Consider the following 16,412-nt stretch of genomic DNA (forward strand, 5'->3'; position numbering starts at 1 on the left):
CACTGAAGTTCACAAGGACAAATGTAAAAGAATATTATTGTTGGAGACAGAGAATGAGAGAACCAGTTTCTTCACATTATTCACTTTTTTCTTTTTTGTTAATTTCCTCATTATTATCTATCTATGCTTTCTTTCAGATTTTACTGCATTCATTTTATTGTGCTTTATCTAGCCTCTTGAATTGTTCGCTTTGCTCATCTCCTTTCAAATTAGCATTTTTCTAATTAGCATTCGAAGCTATAGCTTTTCCTCAGAGTATAACTTTGGCCCTACTTCACAAGTTTTGTTGTGTAGAGTGCTCATTTCTAAATAAATGGCACTCCAGTTTCATTCTTCCATTTAATCCATGAGTTACCTAGAGGGTGTTTTGAAATGTGCAAAGCAATCTGAGTGTTTGTGGTTATTCTTTGTTATTATTTTCTCATTTTGAATGTAGTCCGTATTACTTCTTCTTTTGGAAATCAACCTGTGCTGTGTTTGTGACCCATAGTACACTGTTGTGGTGGGGGGGTGGGGAGAATATCATTGCAGGACTCTGATTTTTTTTTTAATACTGTGAAGTCCATTATTGGGACAACTAGTAAATTTGAATATAGATTGTTTATTAGACAATGTCAATGTTACAGTTCTTGAAGGTGGTGTTGATACTATGGTTGTGCTGGAGAAATGGCCTTGTTCTTAAGAGACACAGATTAAAGAATTTACAGGTGAAATATCTTAAAGTCTGCACATACTTTCAAAAAGTTCAACATTTTTTAGAGGTGCCTCTGATCAACAACTGTGATGAGAGTTCCTTCCCTCAGCCTCCCAGACTTCACATCTCCCAGGGGGTCTGTTCATCACTTGGGTGTACCGTGGTATGTACATATGTATGTATGTAGAGAGATTAGATAGACAGGTGTATATTTAAAGAGAAGAAGAGAGAAATACACAGATAAGTAGAGAGAGAGGAAAGGCTGACAGAGACAAAGACAGAAATAGAACAATAGGGAAATATACCAACAAGGAGAAAGAGAAAGGAAGAGACAGGGGAGGGAAAATATATGAGAATGGGCAAATATTAACATTTGATAGATTTAGTTGAAAGGTACATTGCATTATTCTTGTAACTGTAGATTTGAAAAGTTTCAAATGAAAAATTTGAAAGGAAAAAGGCAAGGCAAAAAATTACCAATAAACATTAGGGTAGAGATCATTTTTAAAGGAGATAGAAGAGTGTTTGGGAGTGGGAGGGAGAGGAGTGCTGGGTTGGCTGACAGTGTTCTATTCCACAGCCTGTGAAGTTGCATGAATGTTCACTCTGTGATAAGTCAATTCCTCCACTCTTGTTTCTGTGTTGTTTGGAATGGGTTATATTGAATAATTTTTAAGTTTCAATAATATCATTGAAGCATTTTCAAAGCAAGCTAAATGCCCATCAATGGGGGATGGGTAAAATACCTTTGCATCCAAACCAGGAAATATTTGACAACCAGCACTGAAAAATTATGTCAGATTTCATGTAGTGTATGCAACCATCTCCGAAATATCCTTTTAATAAAACACACACGCACACACAATGTAAGATAATGTAAACACATGTTCTGTTTGAGCCCAAAATGCTTATGCATGCATGCCGAGGATACCTGGAAGGATACACAAGAAACTGACAACAGTCTCTGGTGAAAAAAGATGGAATGGAGGGTCTGGAAGGAGTGGAAGAATCATTTTCTTTTTTACTATGTGCCTACATTAAAGTTTTTGGGGGGAGGGGCAAGTAATTATGTTTATTTATTTATTTTTTTTATTTTTAGAGGAGGTACTGGGGATTGAGCCCAGGACCTTATGCATGCTAAGCATGTACTCTTCCACTGAGCTATATCCCTAAAGTTTTGTTTTTTAATAAATCATTTTCCCCAGCTTATTTTTTAAGGTGCTTCTATCCTCCATAATATTTGGACATTGTATCATTTCATCTTCTCGTCATCCATGAAATATGAAAGCATTTGGTCCAGTATTACAGAGAGAACCGAGGCTCTGAGTGGGGAGTTCTTAGGGCTAATCAGAGCAGGACCAGAGCCATTTCTTCTGATTATGAACAAGTAGCATGATAGCTTTTGGTTCAGGTTTTTAAAAATGTTTGCCTCTACCTAGAACCAAGGGAATTGTCCACTGTTACCAGGGACCACTTGGATTTCTGTTCCTGGAAAAGAGTATTTATTATACACATCAGTAGGGCTGCTATGGGTTTCAAGTAACAGAAAACCTGATTCCAAACGGCTTCAACAATAAGGAAATTTATTACGTTGCTCACACAAGTTCCAAAGGTTGGCAGCATAATAGTTAAGGTATAGATTCAGCTGCTATAACAGAGACACAAAATAACAGTCACTTCAGTGAACTAGAAGTCAAAGTCTCTCTCTTCACAGCATGGATGTAAGCATTCCAGGGCTGGTAAGGGGACACAGTCACTTTCCATATGGTTCACCACTGCAAATGCTGTGGCAGGTTGCAAAAATGGCCCCAGTTCTGCACACCTTCCTGTATCTATGCTCCTTTGTGATGTCACTTTGCAGATTTTCCCCTTGGGAGGTGGAATCTATTTCCCCACCCTTGAAATTTGTCACATTGTACAAAGTGCCAAGTGTAGATCTTATGCTCCCCCCCTTCCTCTTGGAACCTTCTGCAGCCACCATGTGAAGAAGCCCCAGTTAGCCTGCAGGACAATGAGAGCCATAGTTCTATCTGTTTCATCATCCTAGCTGACGGTCAGCCACTCCTCTCAGAGACAAAATTACTTAGCTCACCCATAGCTGACTACAATGCCTGAGGAAACTCAGCCAAAACAAAAAATTGCTCAGCTGAGCCCAGACCAAATTGATGACCCAAAGAAATCATAAAAGGTTATGATTTTAATCCTGTAAGTTTGGAGATGTTTGTTACACTGCAAAGCTAACTGATACATCAGCATTCTAGACAATGAAAAGGGGGAAATGGAGGAATGGAGGGCAGGCACCTTTCCATTAAGGGTACTTCAAGGAAGTTACAGTGATTAATTTTACTCACAACCTATTGGCCAGAAACCAGTCACATGGCCTTACCTAGTTGCAAGGGGCAAAGGAAAATGTTTCTCTGGCTAACCATGTGCATAGTTTAAAACAAATTAGGAGTCTTACCATAAAGGAAGGGTTAGAATGGATACTGGGGAAATACTAGATGTCTTTAATGGAGAGATTTAGATAAGAGATCTCCAGGAAGACTTCCTGAAAGAAGAGGCAGGATTTGATAGATTCTTGGAAGTCAGCCTAGGGAAAGGGCTGCAAACTAAGCAGGAGGGTTTCCAGGTTTTACCTGAAGGTTTCCATTATCTCCCGAAGGCTTCAACTCAGGGACAGGCTGACTGAGAAACCCATCCTCACCAAATGCTCTGGCCAGAGCAAAAGGCAAAGACTGGAAAATTTTTTCTTGGAAATCTCTGCCAACAAAGACATAGAGGAAAGTGTTGAGGCTGCTGTTGAAACAACCCAGGGAGAATATAGCCCAGACGATAAGCAGCATCCTGGGGTCGGATTCCTTTTGCTCTAACAATTGGACCAAGCGCACCATGTTAAATGGGAACCAGGAGATGAAAAAGGCACTCACCAACACCAGCAGCAACCTCTTTGGTCGGCTAACATGGACCCAGCCCTCCCGCCGGAGCCTGGTGCAGATGAGGTGAGCACAGGTACCAATGATCGCCAAGGGTACAAGAAACCCAGCAGGAAGCGAATGACAGTCTTAGTCACTTGCCTCCCCCAAACTACTGGCTTCCAATCCTGGGAGTTCTCCTCCCCCTTATTGTCTATGTCGAACTTGAAGTAGCAGTAGAAACATTCTTTCAGTGTTCCAGTTGTCTGGAATTTCAAGTACGGAGAAGAAGCAATAGTAGCCAGGGGCCACATGCCAACAGCCAGCCAGGTTGCCCACTGTACGGTGTGGTGGTTTCATGACCAGACAGGGTAGATGACAGAGATGCAATGGTCCACAGAGATGAGGACCAGGAGGCAGACACTGGTAAAGAAGTTGAAGGTCAAGAAGGCCATGTAGAGCTTGCAGGCCAATTTGCTGAGGAACCACTGGCCACTGGCTATGGTGTGTATGCGATGGGCAGGGACAGTGAGAAAGAAGTTGTCAAGGGCCAGGTTAAAGAACCACATGGTAGTGACAGTGCAGGCCAGTCGGAAAACTGTCATCCAGAGCACCAGCCCGTTGACCACTATACCAACCACAAAGGACACAGACATAATGGCCATGGTCAGCTGGCGGAGGCACCCCACCTCCTCAGGATGGCATTTGGAAGCAGAGGTAGAATTCATCTTTCTAGAATAGGAAGGACCATATGTTAGTGCTATGTTACCATTCACTGCTTTTCAGAGCCCAGGGCTCCCTCTGACACCCCTTCATTTAATATATTTTTATTGAATGCTTATTATGTCACTCTGATATTGCTCTCTGTCCCAGAAGTGAGTCATGTAACAAAACAGACTCTCCTAGAACTTACATCCTAATGGGCAACATCAGATGGGAAACACAATACATATAATAAATAAAACCATGATATACTACTTTAGAAGATTAAAAGTGCTGAGGGGAAAAATAAGGAGGGGCCTCTGACTTTTGGTTAAGTTGGAGTAGCTTTGTCAGACAAATAGTCTGGCAGATAAATTATAAAATCTGGACAAAATGTTAAAAGTCAATCCACAGTTTGAAGACATTGGAGAGTGATCAAAATCAAGCATAAACTGAAGGAGAATCTACCTCGATGGGGGAACTGCATGAAGTCACATTTGTGAGTTTGCATCTTTTGTGTGTGAGCGTTTTGCAGTTGCTGCATCCTCACTGGCTTGAGGTGTGAGAGGACAGAGTTATGGCAGATCAATCAGAAAGACAGTGAGAAGGGAGGGAATTGTGGAAGGAAGGGGAGCCCCAGGGAAGGTTAACTCCAAAATCTGCATATGAAATCCATCCAAATCCTTAACTGACTAAATTATTTATGTTCAGAGGAGATCGCAGGATGCCTGGTGAAGAGAAACAGTTGGAATTTGAAGTAACTGAGCAGAGATTTCAGCTGTTTCCCACCACAGGGATTAGAGTTTGGAGTTTGAGTCCAGCCAACTTAACTGCCTGCTAGAACAAGGAATCACTCTTCAGAAGAACATAACACAGTGCAGAGTCTCTACAATATATCATGCATAATGGCCAGTATCCAATTAAAAACCACTATACATGTGAAGTAACAGGAAAGCATGAGCCATACATTCAACAAAGAAAGGAATCAATGGAAAACAAATTCAAGATAACATGGGACATTGCAATACACAAAGACATTAAAGCACCTAATACAAATATGTTCAAAGACTTAAAGGGAAAGATATGCATAATTAGTGAACAGTTGGGGAATCTTAGTAGGAAAGAGATATTATGAAAAAAGAGTCAAATTAAAATTCTAGAGCTGAAAACTACAATTGAAATGAAAATTTCACTGGCTGGACTTCACAAAAAATTCAAAATGAAACCAGTGAACTAGAAGATAGAGCAATAGAAATTATCCAACCTAAAGAACAGAGAGAAAAAATATTAAAGAAAAATGAATAGAACCTCAGAGACCTGTAAATTAATATCACTCAGTTCAGAAGGAGAGGAAAAGAAAGTGGGAGAGAAATGTATCTGCAGAAATAATGGCTGGTAATTTACCAAATTTGGTGCAAGGCATTAACTTACAGATTCAAGAATTTCAATAAATTCCAAGCAAAATGAATAAAAGAAAATTATACCCAAGCACATCATAATCCCTGCTCTTGTCTCCCTTGCTAAAACTGTGTTCCCTTCTACCTCTTGGCCTTTGCACCTGCTGTTCTATCTGGAACACCCTTCCTTTCCCTCTGCCTTTTAATTTTGCTCATTCTTGAGATGTCAGCAAAATTTTCCCTTCCTCCCCAAAAGCCTTCCCTGACCATCTTGACTGAAGCAGACCCTCTGGTAGAAGCTTCTCATATACTACAAGATTGTAAGGGGTAGCAATTAGACCCAACTTCGTTAGACTCTCTGATCAAGAGTCTGACCAAGACTCTGAGTTCCATAGAGGCGAGGCCTGTACATAGCTTGTTCATTAGACCCTAGCACATAGTAAGCACTCAATAAATAATTGATAAATGATTGGCTAAGGAGGAAAATCTCTCCCTTGTCCCCAGAGGATGGATTCAGTCATTTAGCCTAAAAGTATGCATTGAATCCATAGTGTATGCCATACACTCTAAGCACTGGGGATGCAGCAGTGACGAAAATAGTCAAAGAGCTCTTCCCTGGTGGAGCAGACATCAGAGGCATGAGAAAGTTCTTCACCTGGAGGAGGTGTTTCAGAACTTTTCATCTCTTTTGTCACCTCCTCCTCGCACACCCTGGCCGCACCTCAACTATCCTTGCTTCCAAGCCCCCACCCTCTGAGCTCCCGAAGGCCCCTTCCTCCAAATCCCAGTCCCATGTCACCATTTCCTGTGTCCAAGGGCGAGGTTCAGGCCAAGGGAGCTCTGTCTGTCTCTGTCGTCTGTCTTGGGTAGTCGCTAGCCTTGAGCCTGTGTTGGGGTTGGGGGCATGTGACAGGAAGACGGTCAATGAGTTTTGGAGCAGATAAGGCACAGGAAAGAGTCTCGAGCAAGAGGCATGATGACCCCAGAGATCAATATCAGAGCCCAGGAAGCGTCATTAGATGTGGATCTTGATAAGCCCTTGGGGCTGGGAGCTTGGGGGCCACTAAAGAGGAGAGGGGCTCCAGAGACTGTTTCACTGCATCATTCCCATTCTTCTCACTTGTACTTTCTTGTATCCCACCCCACTGCCCCATCTCAGGAAGGGAACTCAATCTACACTTCCTTACTTTGGGGAGCTCCAATTGTCCTTTTCTTCAGAAATGATGGTGGCTGTAATGGTGGATAGGGTTTTTCCTTTTTATGAGCCCCCCCCAAAATGTGTCTTCTCCACCAGTTTTCCCAATGTATGTTATGTATGTATGTGTTGGGGGTTGGTGGTCCACAGAATTCCAAGTTCTACGGGGATGTCCCCAGATGTCCAGGGTCAGTAAGGAATATGTGACAAAGCCAGCCCAAGCATCAGAACTACCCATATAATCACAAGCAAAACACACGGTGGTGGTTTTAAGCCTCTAAAATTTGGGATTGTTTGTTTGACAGCCATGGCTGACAGTATACATGGAAAACAGCCCCTTTCGTTCAACCTTCATTAACCATGTGTCAAGGACTGGCTGTGTCCCAGGCACTGGGCTGGATGTTTGAGAGAGGAGGGTAAACACACACAGACTCAGGCCCTGCCTGCCTACAGGAAACTTTGAGCACTGGGAGAGACAGACATGAAACAGACACACTGACAAAAAAAAAATGTATTTATTTACAAGTGGGGCTACGGGTTCTGAAGAAAAAGAAGATACTTTGATGAGGGTTTCAACAAAGGAAATGGTGTCAGGGCCAGAGGTTTGTGGAGGAAGTGACACTCAGGGTGAGATCTGAAGAATAATAGGGGTTCACCAGGCAAAGAGGGAGGGAGGAGTGTTCCAGAGAGTAGAAGTGGCATGTGCAAAGGTCCTGGGGATCACACCTACTTTTCCATACGTGTCTGGGATGACAGAGCCTTTTCTCCTTTTTATCTTGTTGAGATTTCTTTTGCCAGCATTTGGAATGGCTAGAATTTCCTAAACCAAGCACTCAAATTGCCTTAGTTGAAACTAAGAGAAAACAGCAGACCTATTATAAGGCTCAAAATACAAATATAGGGAAGGAATATACCAGAGGGACTCCTAGAAAATAGAATATGAAGCTTGAAATGTTTTCACCTATGCAAAAGAAAGCAAAGAAGCCAGCTTTGGGAAGGTCCAATAGCTTAAGAAATCAATTCCATTGAGATTTAATTTACATATAATAAAAATTTCCCATTTTTAGTGTACACTCATTTGGTTTCTTCTAAAAGTGTACATCCATGTAACCATCACTGTAATTGAGATCTACAACATTTTTATTCCTCAAAGTTGCCTCAAGCCCCAACTGGTCATTGATCTGCCTTCTGATACTATAGGTTAGTTTCCCTTTTCTTTTTTAGGTTTCATATAAATAAAATCAGACAATTATGTACTCCTTTTAAGGTTTCTAGATTTAGCACATGAAAATACAGGATTTGGTGGGAAGGGTATAGTTCAGTGGTTGAGTACGTGCTTAGCATGAATGAGTTCCTGGGTTCAATTCCCAGTACCTCCATTTACTAACTAAGTAAATAAATCTAATTACCTACCCCACCAAAAAAGGAAAAAAGTGCTCCCAAAAAAAGAATTTCAAAAAAAAAAAAGAAAATACAGGATGCCTTAGTACATTAGAATTTCAAGTAAACAACGTATTTTTTAAGGATTTCTTGGGACATATTTATACTGAAAAAATTGTTGTTGATCTAAAATTCAAATTTAGCTGGAAATCCTGTATTTTATCTGGGAATGCTTATATCTTTATGTCTGGTTTCTTTTGCTCAGCACAATGTTTTTGAGATTCATCCATATTGTGTGTTTCAGGAAGCTCTTCCCTTTTCATTGCTGAGTAGTACTCCATTGTATGGACATAGCAATGTACTTATCCATTCTCCTCTCAGTGGATGTTTGGGTTGTTTCCACTTTGAGGCTTGCAATGGACTGAATGCATCCTCCTTAAAAGTCATATGTTGAAATTCTAACCTCCAAGATGATGGCATTAGGAGGCTTTTGAAAAAGGGCCTTTGAAAGGTGATTAAGTCATGAGGGTAGAACCCTCATGAATGAGATTAGTGCCCTTATAATAGAGACTCCAGAGAGCCCCCGGCTCCTTTCACCATGTGAGGACACAGCAAGAAGATGGCAAATAGGAAGCAGTTTTCACCAGATATTGAAATCTGCCAGTGCCTTGATCTTAGACTTCCCAGCCTCTGGAATAGTAAGAAACATATTTCTACTGTTTATAAACCCCTAGCCTATGGTATTTTGTCATAGCAATCCAAACATACTAAGCTCTGAATTAAGTTCTGCCTGTCCAGGCTCAATATTGAACAATTTTCTTTCCCTGCAGATGATGCTGGCGCCCGTGAACTTGTGGTCGCTGCAGACACATGTCACAGAGGACCTGGAGAATTAATTGCAAAGAGAGTTTGTGGGAGATGGACATGGGACTCTGATCCTAATAAGCCTCTGGCATGCAGAGCCCTCAGTCTTGTCTCCCCTTCCCCTCAACCCCGTGTTTCCCAGGGCTGTCATGACAATGAAATTAATTAATACATGCAAAGCACTAGAAGAGTGCCTGGCACAAAGTAGGTGCTCAAAACTTGTCAGCTCTCATGATTAGCATGAGTATTTCTTCCACAGAATTTCATGGAGTATTTCACCTTCTGCATTTCACGGACTCTAAGACATACTATTTTTATAGGCACCACAAAGAAAGAAAAGACACAGCCTATAAAATACAACACAGTGCTTTTTATCATTGAGAATTTTACTTTATATTTATTGAAAGATCTCTTCTGGATAAATTTTGTGTAGACACAAAAAGGGAAATATAAGAGAAATAGAGCATTTGTAAAGTTTCTTCCTGATCAAGGATTTTTTGTTGTCTGAAAAATTTCAGACACATGTAAAACTAGTCAAAATAGTGTAGTGACCGCCACACATACCCCTCATTTAACTTCAATGATCTTGTTTCATCTGTCTTCCTGCTCATTCTCCCCAAACCAGTTTATTTGGAGGCAAATTCCAGATATATCATTTTTATTGCAAAAATTTCAATTTATGGCCCTCAAAGAAAGCTCCTTTGAAAATGTACAATAGCATCGTTGCACCTTAAAAAGTTAACAATTCCTTAACACGTATAAAAATTAATTCTGTGAGTTTTCATATTTCCAACTGTCTCCTAAATAACATTTTTCGAGGGCACTCAACTCTTCTGGGTCACTCAGATCATTAGTATTCATATATTTCTATACACACCATCCTCCATGCCACCTAGATTAGGGGTAGACAAACTTTCTGTAAAGTGCCAGAGTAAATAATGTTGGCTTTGTGGGCTATTGGAATTGCATGAAAAGTACTCAGCCCTGCATTGTGGAAATCTGTTATCCACAGATAATAGGGGAATGGCTGGGCGTGGCCACGTGCCAATATAACTTTATTGATGGACACTCAATTTTCAATTTCGTATGATTTTCATGTGTCATGAACACTATTCTTTTGACTTTGTTTAATCAGTTAAAAAATGTAAAAACCACTCTTAGCACACGGGCTGTACAAAAAAAAAAAAAAAGCAGGCAGTGGACCATGGTTTGCCAACTTAGATGCAGGTCTGGATTGGGTAAGGCAGTGCTTCTTTAAAGACGACAGGGGAAAACTAAAAAAACATCGCTACTGGGCCCTTGAAGCAGCTTTGCAATTACGGGCACTGGCCTATTACTGGTTTCTATTTCCAGGGCATTTCCAAACATGACTTATTCACCACTGATCCCCCCACGCACACCCAGTTGGTTCCCAGGGGCTCAGAGTGCCCCACAGTTATCTGCAGGAGTTCGTGCCTTGCCAGGAGCAATCGTGCAGTGCCAGCCATTGGAAGATGCCTCCTGTTTTCAGAGGGGTCAAGATATGAGACAGTGTGCTTCTTAGAATAGATCAAATACGGTAGATTTTTGATGTTCTCCTTTATCAAAGCCAGTTTCTTTTTCTAAGGGGAACACTGCAAGCAGCTGGTAAGAGGATAATTATTCTCACCAGGCTACCCTCTGCCTGGATTTGGGGATTGCTTCTTGCAATGCTGAAATCCTAAATAATATATTCAAGTGTGTAGTTTTGTTTTCCATAATTGATTTCTAGATGTAAGTATTTCCCCCACTGCTATGTATTCTTTAATCCTTTAAAAATTATAATATCTCATGCAGTGATTGTCACATGCTCACTCAAATTCCATCTCAGAAGAAATTTAAGTTCTTCTCTGCACCTCTCCCCCTCCACCACGTGTTTTGCTATTATAAATAGTGCTGCAAATAACACTTTTGAGGATGAAGCTTTCTTCCATGTTTAGGATTATTTCTTTGGATTCCTAGAAGTGGCCTCCAAAGAAGAAAAGATCTTACTTTGTTTTCCAGAAAGCTGTGAGGACATACAACAGGGCAGGTCTCACCTACCAGCTCTGGGTCTTCCAGTTAAAAAATTTCCCCTGGTTGTTGACTTGCTGGAATGGATTTGATTTCTTGTGTGATGACATGTCTTCCTGAAATGGTTTGTTACTCATTATAATCCTTCTTTGGGGAAAACTGTCTCTTCATGTATTTTGCCCACTTGCCTCCTGGAATCCAACTGCTGTGTTCCCTTTCCTGTCACTTTATATGATAAGATTATTAATGCTATTTCTGTCACAAGGCACAGTGTTTTTTCAAGTCTATTCCTACTCTTTTAATTTCAGTGTGAGTTGTTTTTTATACACAGAGCTTTTAAATTTAAGGTTGTCAAATCTATATCCTTCATACAAGAAAAAAGGAGAAAAAAATCTACTTTAAGTATTTTTTAAATTAAGGCATTATTTGAATACAGTACAATTCACACTGTTAGATGTAGTTCTGGGGTTTTGACCAATGCATACATTGTGTAACCGACACCCCAACCATGACACGGAACCAAGAACCCCCAAATTCACTTGCACCCTTCTATACTTTAAGTATTTTAAAACCCAAGAAAACTGAAAGAATTGACATGATGAATAGGCAATTCTGTTCTCCTAACCATTCTGTGTTTTAAATATTGAACCCAAATGTAGAAGGTCTCTAGCAGATGCAGTAACAACTGGTGCTACTATTGACACCATTATACAGCCCAACATATGCATAATAGGAGTACCAGAAGGAGAAGAGAGAGAAAGGAATAGAAAAAAGCTTTTGAATAAATAATGGCTGAAAATTTCCCATATATATTACACCAATCTACACATCACAAGCTCAATGAACTCAAAAAAGACCCATGTAAAGAGACCTACTATCAGATATATCCTAGTACAAAATCAAAGAAAAGGAGACAATACTAAAAGTAGGAAGAGAAAAAAAAAAGTGTTACATATAAAAAGAAACCCCAATAAAATTAACAGCTAATTTCTCAGCAAAAATGATGAAGGCCAGAAGGCAGGCATACAGCACCTTCAAAGTGCCCAGAGAATGAAACCATTAACCAGCAAAGATATCTTTCAAAAGTGAAGGCAAAATAAAGACATTCTCAGGTAGACAACACTGAGAGAATTGGTTGCTGGTAGACCAGCCTGATAAGAAATAGTAAAGGAAATTCTTCAGGATGAAAGCAAAGGAATTCCGGATGGTAACATAAATCCACAGGAAAAAAAAAACAAACTAGTAAAAGTAATTGTGTAATTATAAAAGACAGTATAAATGCATAGTTTGTCTCCTGTGGTCTCTTAACTGATTTTAAAAACAGTTGTATAAAATAATATGTACACAATGTATTGTTGGGCCTATAACATATAGAAATGTAATACATTTGCTTGTAACAACACAAAGGAGGTGGGTGGGAGGAAAGCTATATTGGGCTGAGGAAATGACTACAGATGGTAAAGTATTAATGATAACAACATATTGTTGGATTTGTAACATTAATGTGCATTAAAAAAATTCCACAGAAAGAGAGAAAAGGGAATAGGGCTATATAGGAGTAATGATTCTATATCTCACTGAAATTAAACTATTATAAATCTAAACCTGATCAATTAAAATGTGTATGGTAAGTCCCAATGCAACAATTAAAAAAAATAGAATATATAAAGAATTCTTACAACTCAGTAACAAGACCCAATTTTTAAAAAGTAGGCAGCAGATCTGAATAGGCATTTTCCAAAAAAGATATAGATATAGATATAGATATATGGCCAAAAACTCATGAAGATGGTAATATTTTATTTAGGATTTTTTTTATTCACGTGAGAAATGGAAATAGATATTCCTAGTTTATGCTGCTCTTGACGTTTTTGTATTAACATCATAGTAACCTTCTAAAATAAGTTAGGGAGTGTTGCTTCTTTTTCTAATCTTAGAATGTGACTGTATTTGGAAGGGGGGGCCTTTAAATAGGTGATTAAGTTAAAATGAGACTGTTAGGGTTGGCCCTAATTCAAGCTGATTGGTGGCCTTATAAGAAGCGGGAATTTGGGTAAGTTGTTTTGGCATTTCTAGCACACTGATACAGATATCATTGCTATAAAGCTCAAAAACAAGCAAAACTAAATCATATGCTGTGTAGGGATACACATATGTGCTCAAGTGATTAATCCTGAGTATCAAGTGCAGGATAAACACAACTCAGGTTAGTCGTTACAGGTTGGGGGGAAACAAATGGGATAAGGAGAGGATGACTTAACAAAAATGTCTTATTCTTAGATACAGTGGTGGGTTAATGAGTGGTCCTCATTATTCAGTATTCACCTCTCTGTTATTTCACATGTATCAGCTATCACAAATTGCCAAAGAGATTGTTTGTAAGGCAGAGCTAGGGTTCCACTTCCTGCCACCTCTGTCCCCCGAACTCCACCCTAGCTGTGGCTTCCTGCCCACAAGTCTGCCAAAAGCTGTCACTGCTCAGGATCAGAAACCGAAGTCCAGTTGTGTTTGGAATCGGTGGAAAGAGAGGTTGAGGGGGAAGATTACTTGCCTTCCTACATGAATTTCCAGAACCCAAGCTCACAATGCCATCTGCTCACACAAACCACCTGTCCTTTGAAAAGAAGCCTTTAACTCCTGGAAATGAGGAGGCTAGCATTTTAGAAGGAGGTGGTGGCTTGGGGCTGGAGCAGAGGAGAGGCTGTTCAAATGAATGAATGAAGAACAGGGGACCAGCATGGGGAAAACCTGAGGAAGCAAGTAAGGAGTCAGGTTCAAGGCAAACCACTGACCACGGAAAAGTAACTTAAAACAAAATTAGCCATCCCATGCTTCGCACCCTTCTTTTAATTGATCCTTAAAAACGAAGGACACACCTCACCTCATATATTCTGATGGAGAACGTATAACCCAAATTGAATCACCTTAAGGAAACATCAGGGCAACTCAAGTGAAGAATTTCTATTTCTTAAAAAAGGGAGAGGTTGAGAGGATATAGTTCAAGTGCTAGAGCACATGCTTAGCATGCGCAAGGTGCTGGGCTCAATCACCAGTACCTCCTCTAAAAACAAACAAACAAATAAACAAACAAACAAACCTAATTACCTCCCCCCAAATTAAACATAAATAAATAAAAATTTTTTAATGTTTTTAAAAGGAACACTGTAAAAAAATTAAAATTTTAAAAAATAAGTAAGTAAGGGGGAGCTGTTCTTCCAAGATGTCAATATCATAAATACAAAAGTGTTCCAGGTTCAAGAGATGTGACAACAAAAGGGAATACTTGACCCCAGGCTGGACCCTGACCAGGAGGGGGAACGTGCTATGAAGGACAGCATTTGGGTCAATCTGACAAAGTATTATGTAAATGTTACATTTACTGAGGTTGATTACAGGGGTTATGTAAGAGAATGTCTCTATTCTTAAGAAATACACACTGAAGTGTTTAGGGGTAAAGGGCCATGATGTAATGAATCCTTAAATGTTTCAGAAAATATATGTCTATATTGAGAAATGAAAACCAGCTAGGACTGTAAAACTCTGCCCCGCCATCCATCTAGGGACACAGATAAAGCCAGCTGCAGCACTAACGGGAGACATCTCTCCCGGGGACACACTGCAGCTGTAATATCTTAACAACCCACTTTGTGAGGAACTAGGGCTATCTTGCTCACTCAAAAACTTAGTTCTCTAAAATCACAGGCTTTTGGAAACTTTGGAAACTATTTGAAAGTGTATCTATAAGAATAAAGTAGCTTGCCTGGAAGACCTAAGTCATTGTGACACAGACAAGAAGCCTCAATTTCCAGCCCTGATAACAGAGCTTTAGATAGAGTTTTTAGACAAAACATGCCACATTTATCTTCACTTTGTAGTTTCCAAGGAAACAGGACCCTGAGTCCACTTTGAAGTCCAGACCTGATGTTGACTCAATTATACAAATCCCTCATTTGCTCTGAACATGTCACTTAAATTTCACTCAAATTCCTCTCCTCCCCTAAGTCTTATAGCTAAGTCGCAGCTCCTCCTTTGAGATGTGGTCCCTTCCATTGCAGTAGGTCAGTAAAACTGACTTTGATTTGTCCCTGGTGATTGGATTAGGATGGAAGGGTGGGTGAAGGATGGCTGGCTGGATGGATGGATGGTTGGATGGATGGCTAGATATATAGATAGGTAGATAGAGTGAAAACAAAGGAAAACCTTATCTAAAACCAACTCAGGAAGCCCTAAAGGGAAAGTTCTCATGCCCATACCACACATTGCAGCCCGCGTAACCGGAAGGAAGAAGGAAGATAAAAATTATTTTAACAAAGCCTGTTCATATAGAATTCTTTGTACAAAATCCTCTCTGTATCAACTTCTTTTTTTTCCCCTTAAGAGAGAAATTTCTCTCTTCCTTCTCTTTTTTTCTCTATTTTTCCCATCTCTTTTCCTTTATTTTAGCTTTAAAATTTTTTATTTAATTTTTTTCCAGGGATAGGTAATTAGGTTTTATTTGTTAATAGAGGTACTGAGGACTGAACCCAGGACCTCATGCATGCTGAGCATGCACTCTGCCACTGAGCTACACCCACTCCCCTTCAACTTCTTAACCATGATGATAAGAATGTTACTTTCTTCTTTTGGCACAAGGGAGGACATTTTTCACATGGGAATTTTATCTCTTGGTTATAAGAAAAGGAAGGAGATCCTTCCCTGCTCCAGCAACAAGGCACCAACCACCACTTGCAGCCAATAAGAAACCACCACAGCCTACAATTCTTCTTCTCCAATGGACTTTTCTTCAAAACAACCCCCCTCAGTTTCCTCCTAAAACCTAATAAAAGCTGACTTGTTCTTCTCTTCTTTGGACTTGCCTGTGGTTCACCATAGCTTTCTTGTCCTGAACTGCAATTCCTCTGCTATTCCCAAATAAACCCATTTTGCTAGTAAAAGAACTGGCTATTTTATTTTTAAGGTTGACAATAGATCGATGATGATAAAGCTAAAGCAATGGAGTGAGCTGTTAACAACAAATAAATCTGGGTAAAGAGTATATAAAATACAAGATATTATTTGTATTTTTGCAGGTTATCTGTAAATTTGAAATTCTTTCCAAGTAAAAAGTTTTTTTTTAAGAGGCTAAGTGAGTTTGGGCTAGTATTTAGCAAACTTTTTGCAGGCAAAGGGAGAATTTTTATGTTGGATTTTATATTGTAATTCAGTACATACTCAAGACACTCAAAATTTGAGAACAA

The 16,412-nt window shown here is 39.8% G+C and overlaps 1 protein-coding gene across 1 annotated transcript; it reads right to left on the reverse strand.

The window, feature by feature from the left end:
* Positions 1–2,741: 2,741 nt before the first annotated feature.
* Positions 2,742–6,499, reverse strand: GPR32 (G protein-coupled receptor 32). The gene is given in 3 exon segments (XM_072966383.1): positions 2,742–3,725; positions 3,728–4,338; positions 6,456–6,499. Coding segments are annotated over 3 exon segments (1,077 nt in total). The 3' UTR covers positions 2,742–3,303.
* Between the last annotated feature and the right edge of the window lie 9,913 nt (positions 6,500–16,412).

Source organism: Vicugna pacos, chromosome 9, assembly GCF_048564905.1.
Source record: "Vicugna pacos chromosome 9, VicPac4, whole genome shotgun sequence".
NCBI classification, from domain to species: Eukaryota; Metazoa; Chordata; class Mammalia; order Artiodactyla; family Camelidae; genus Vicugna; species Vicugna pacos.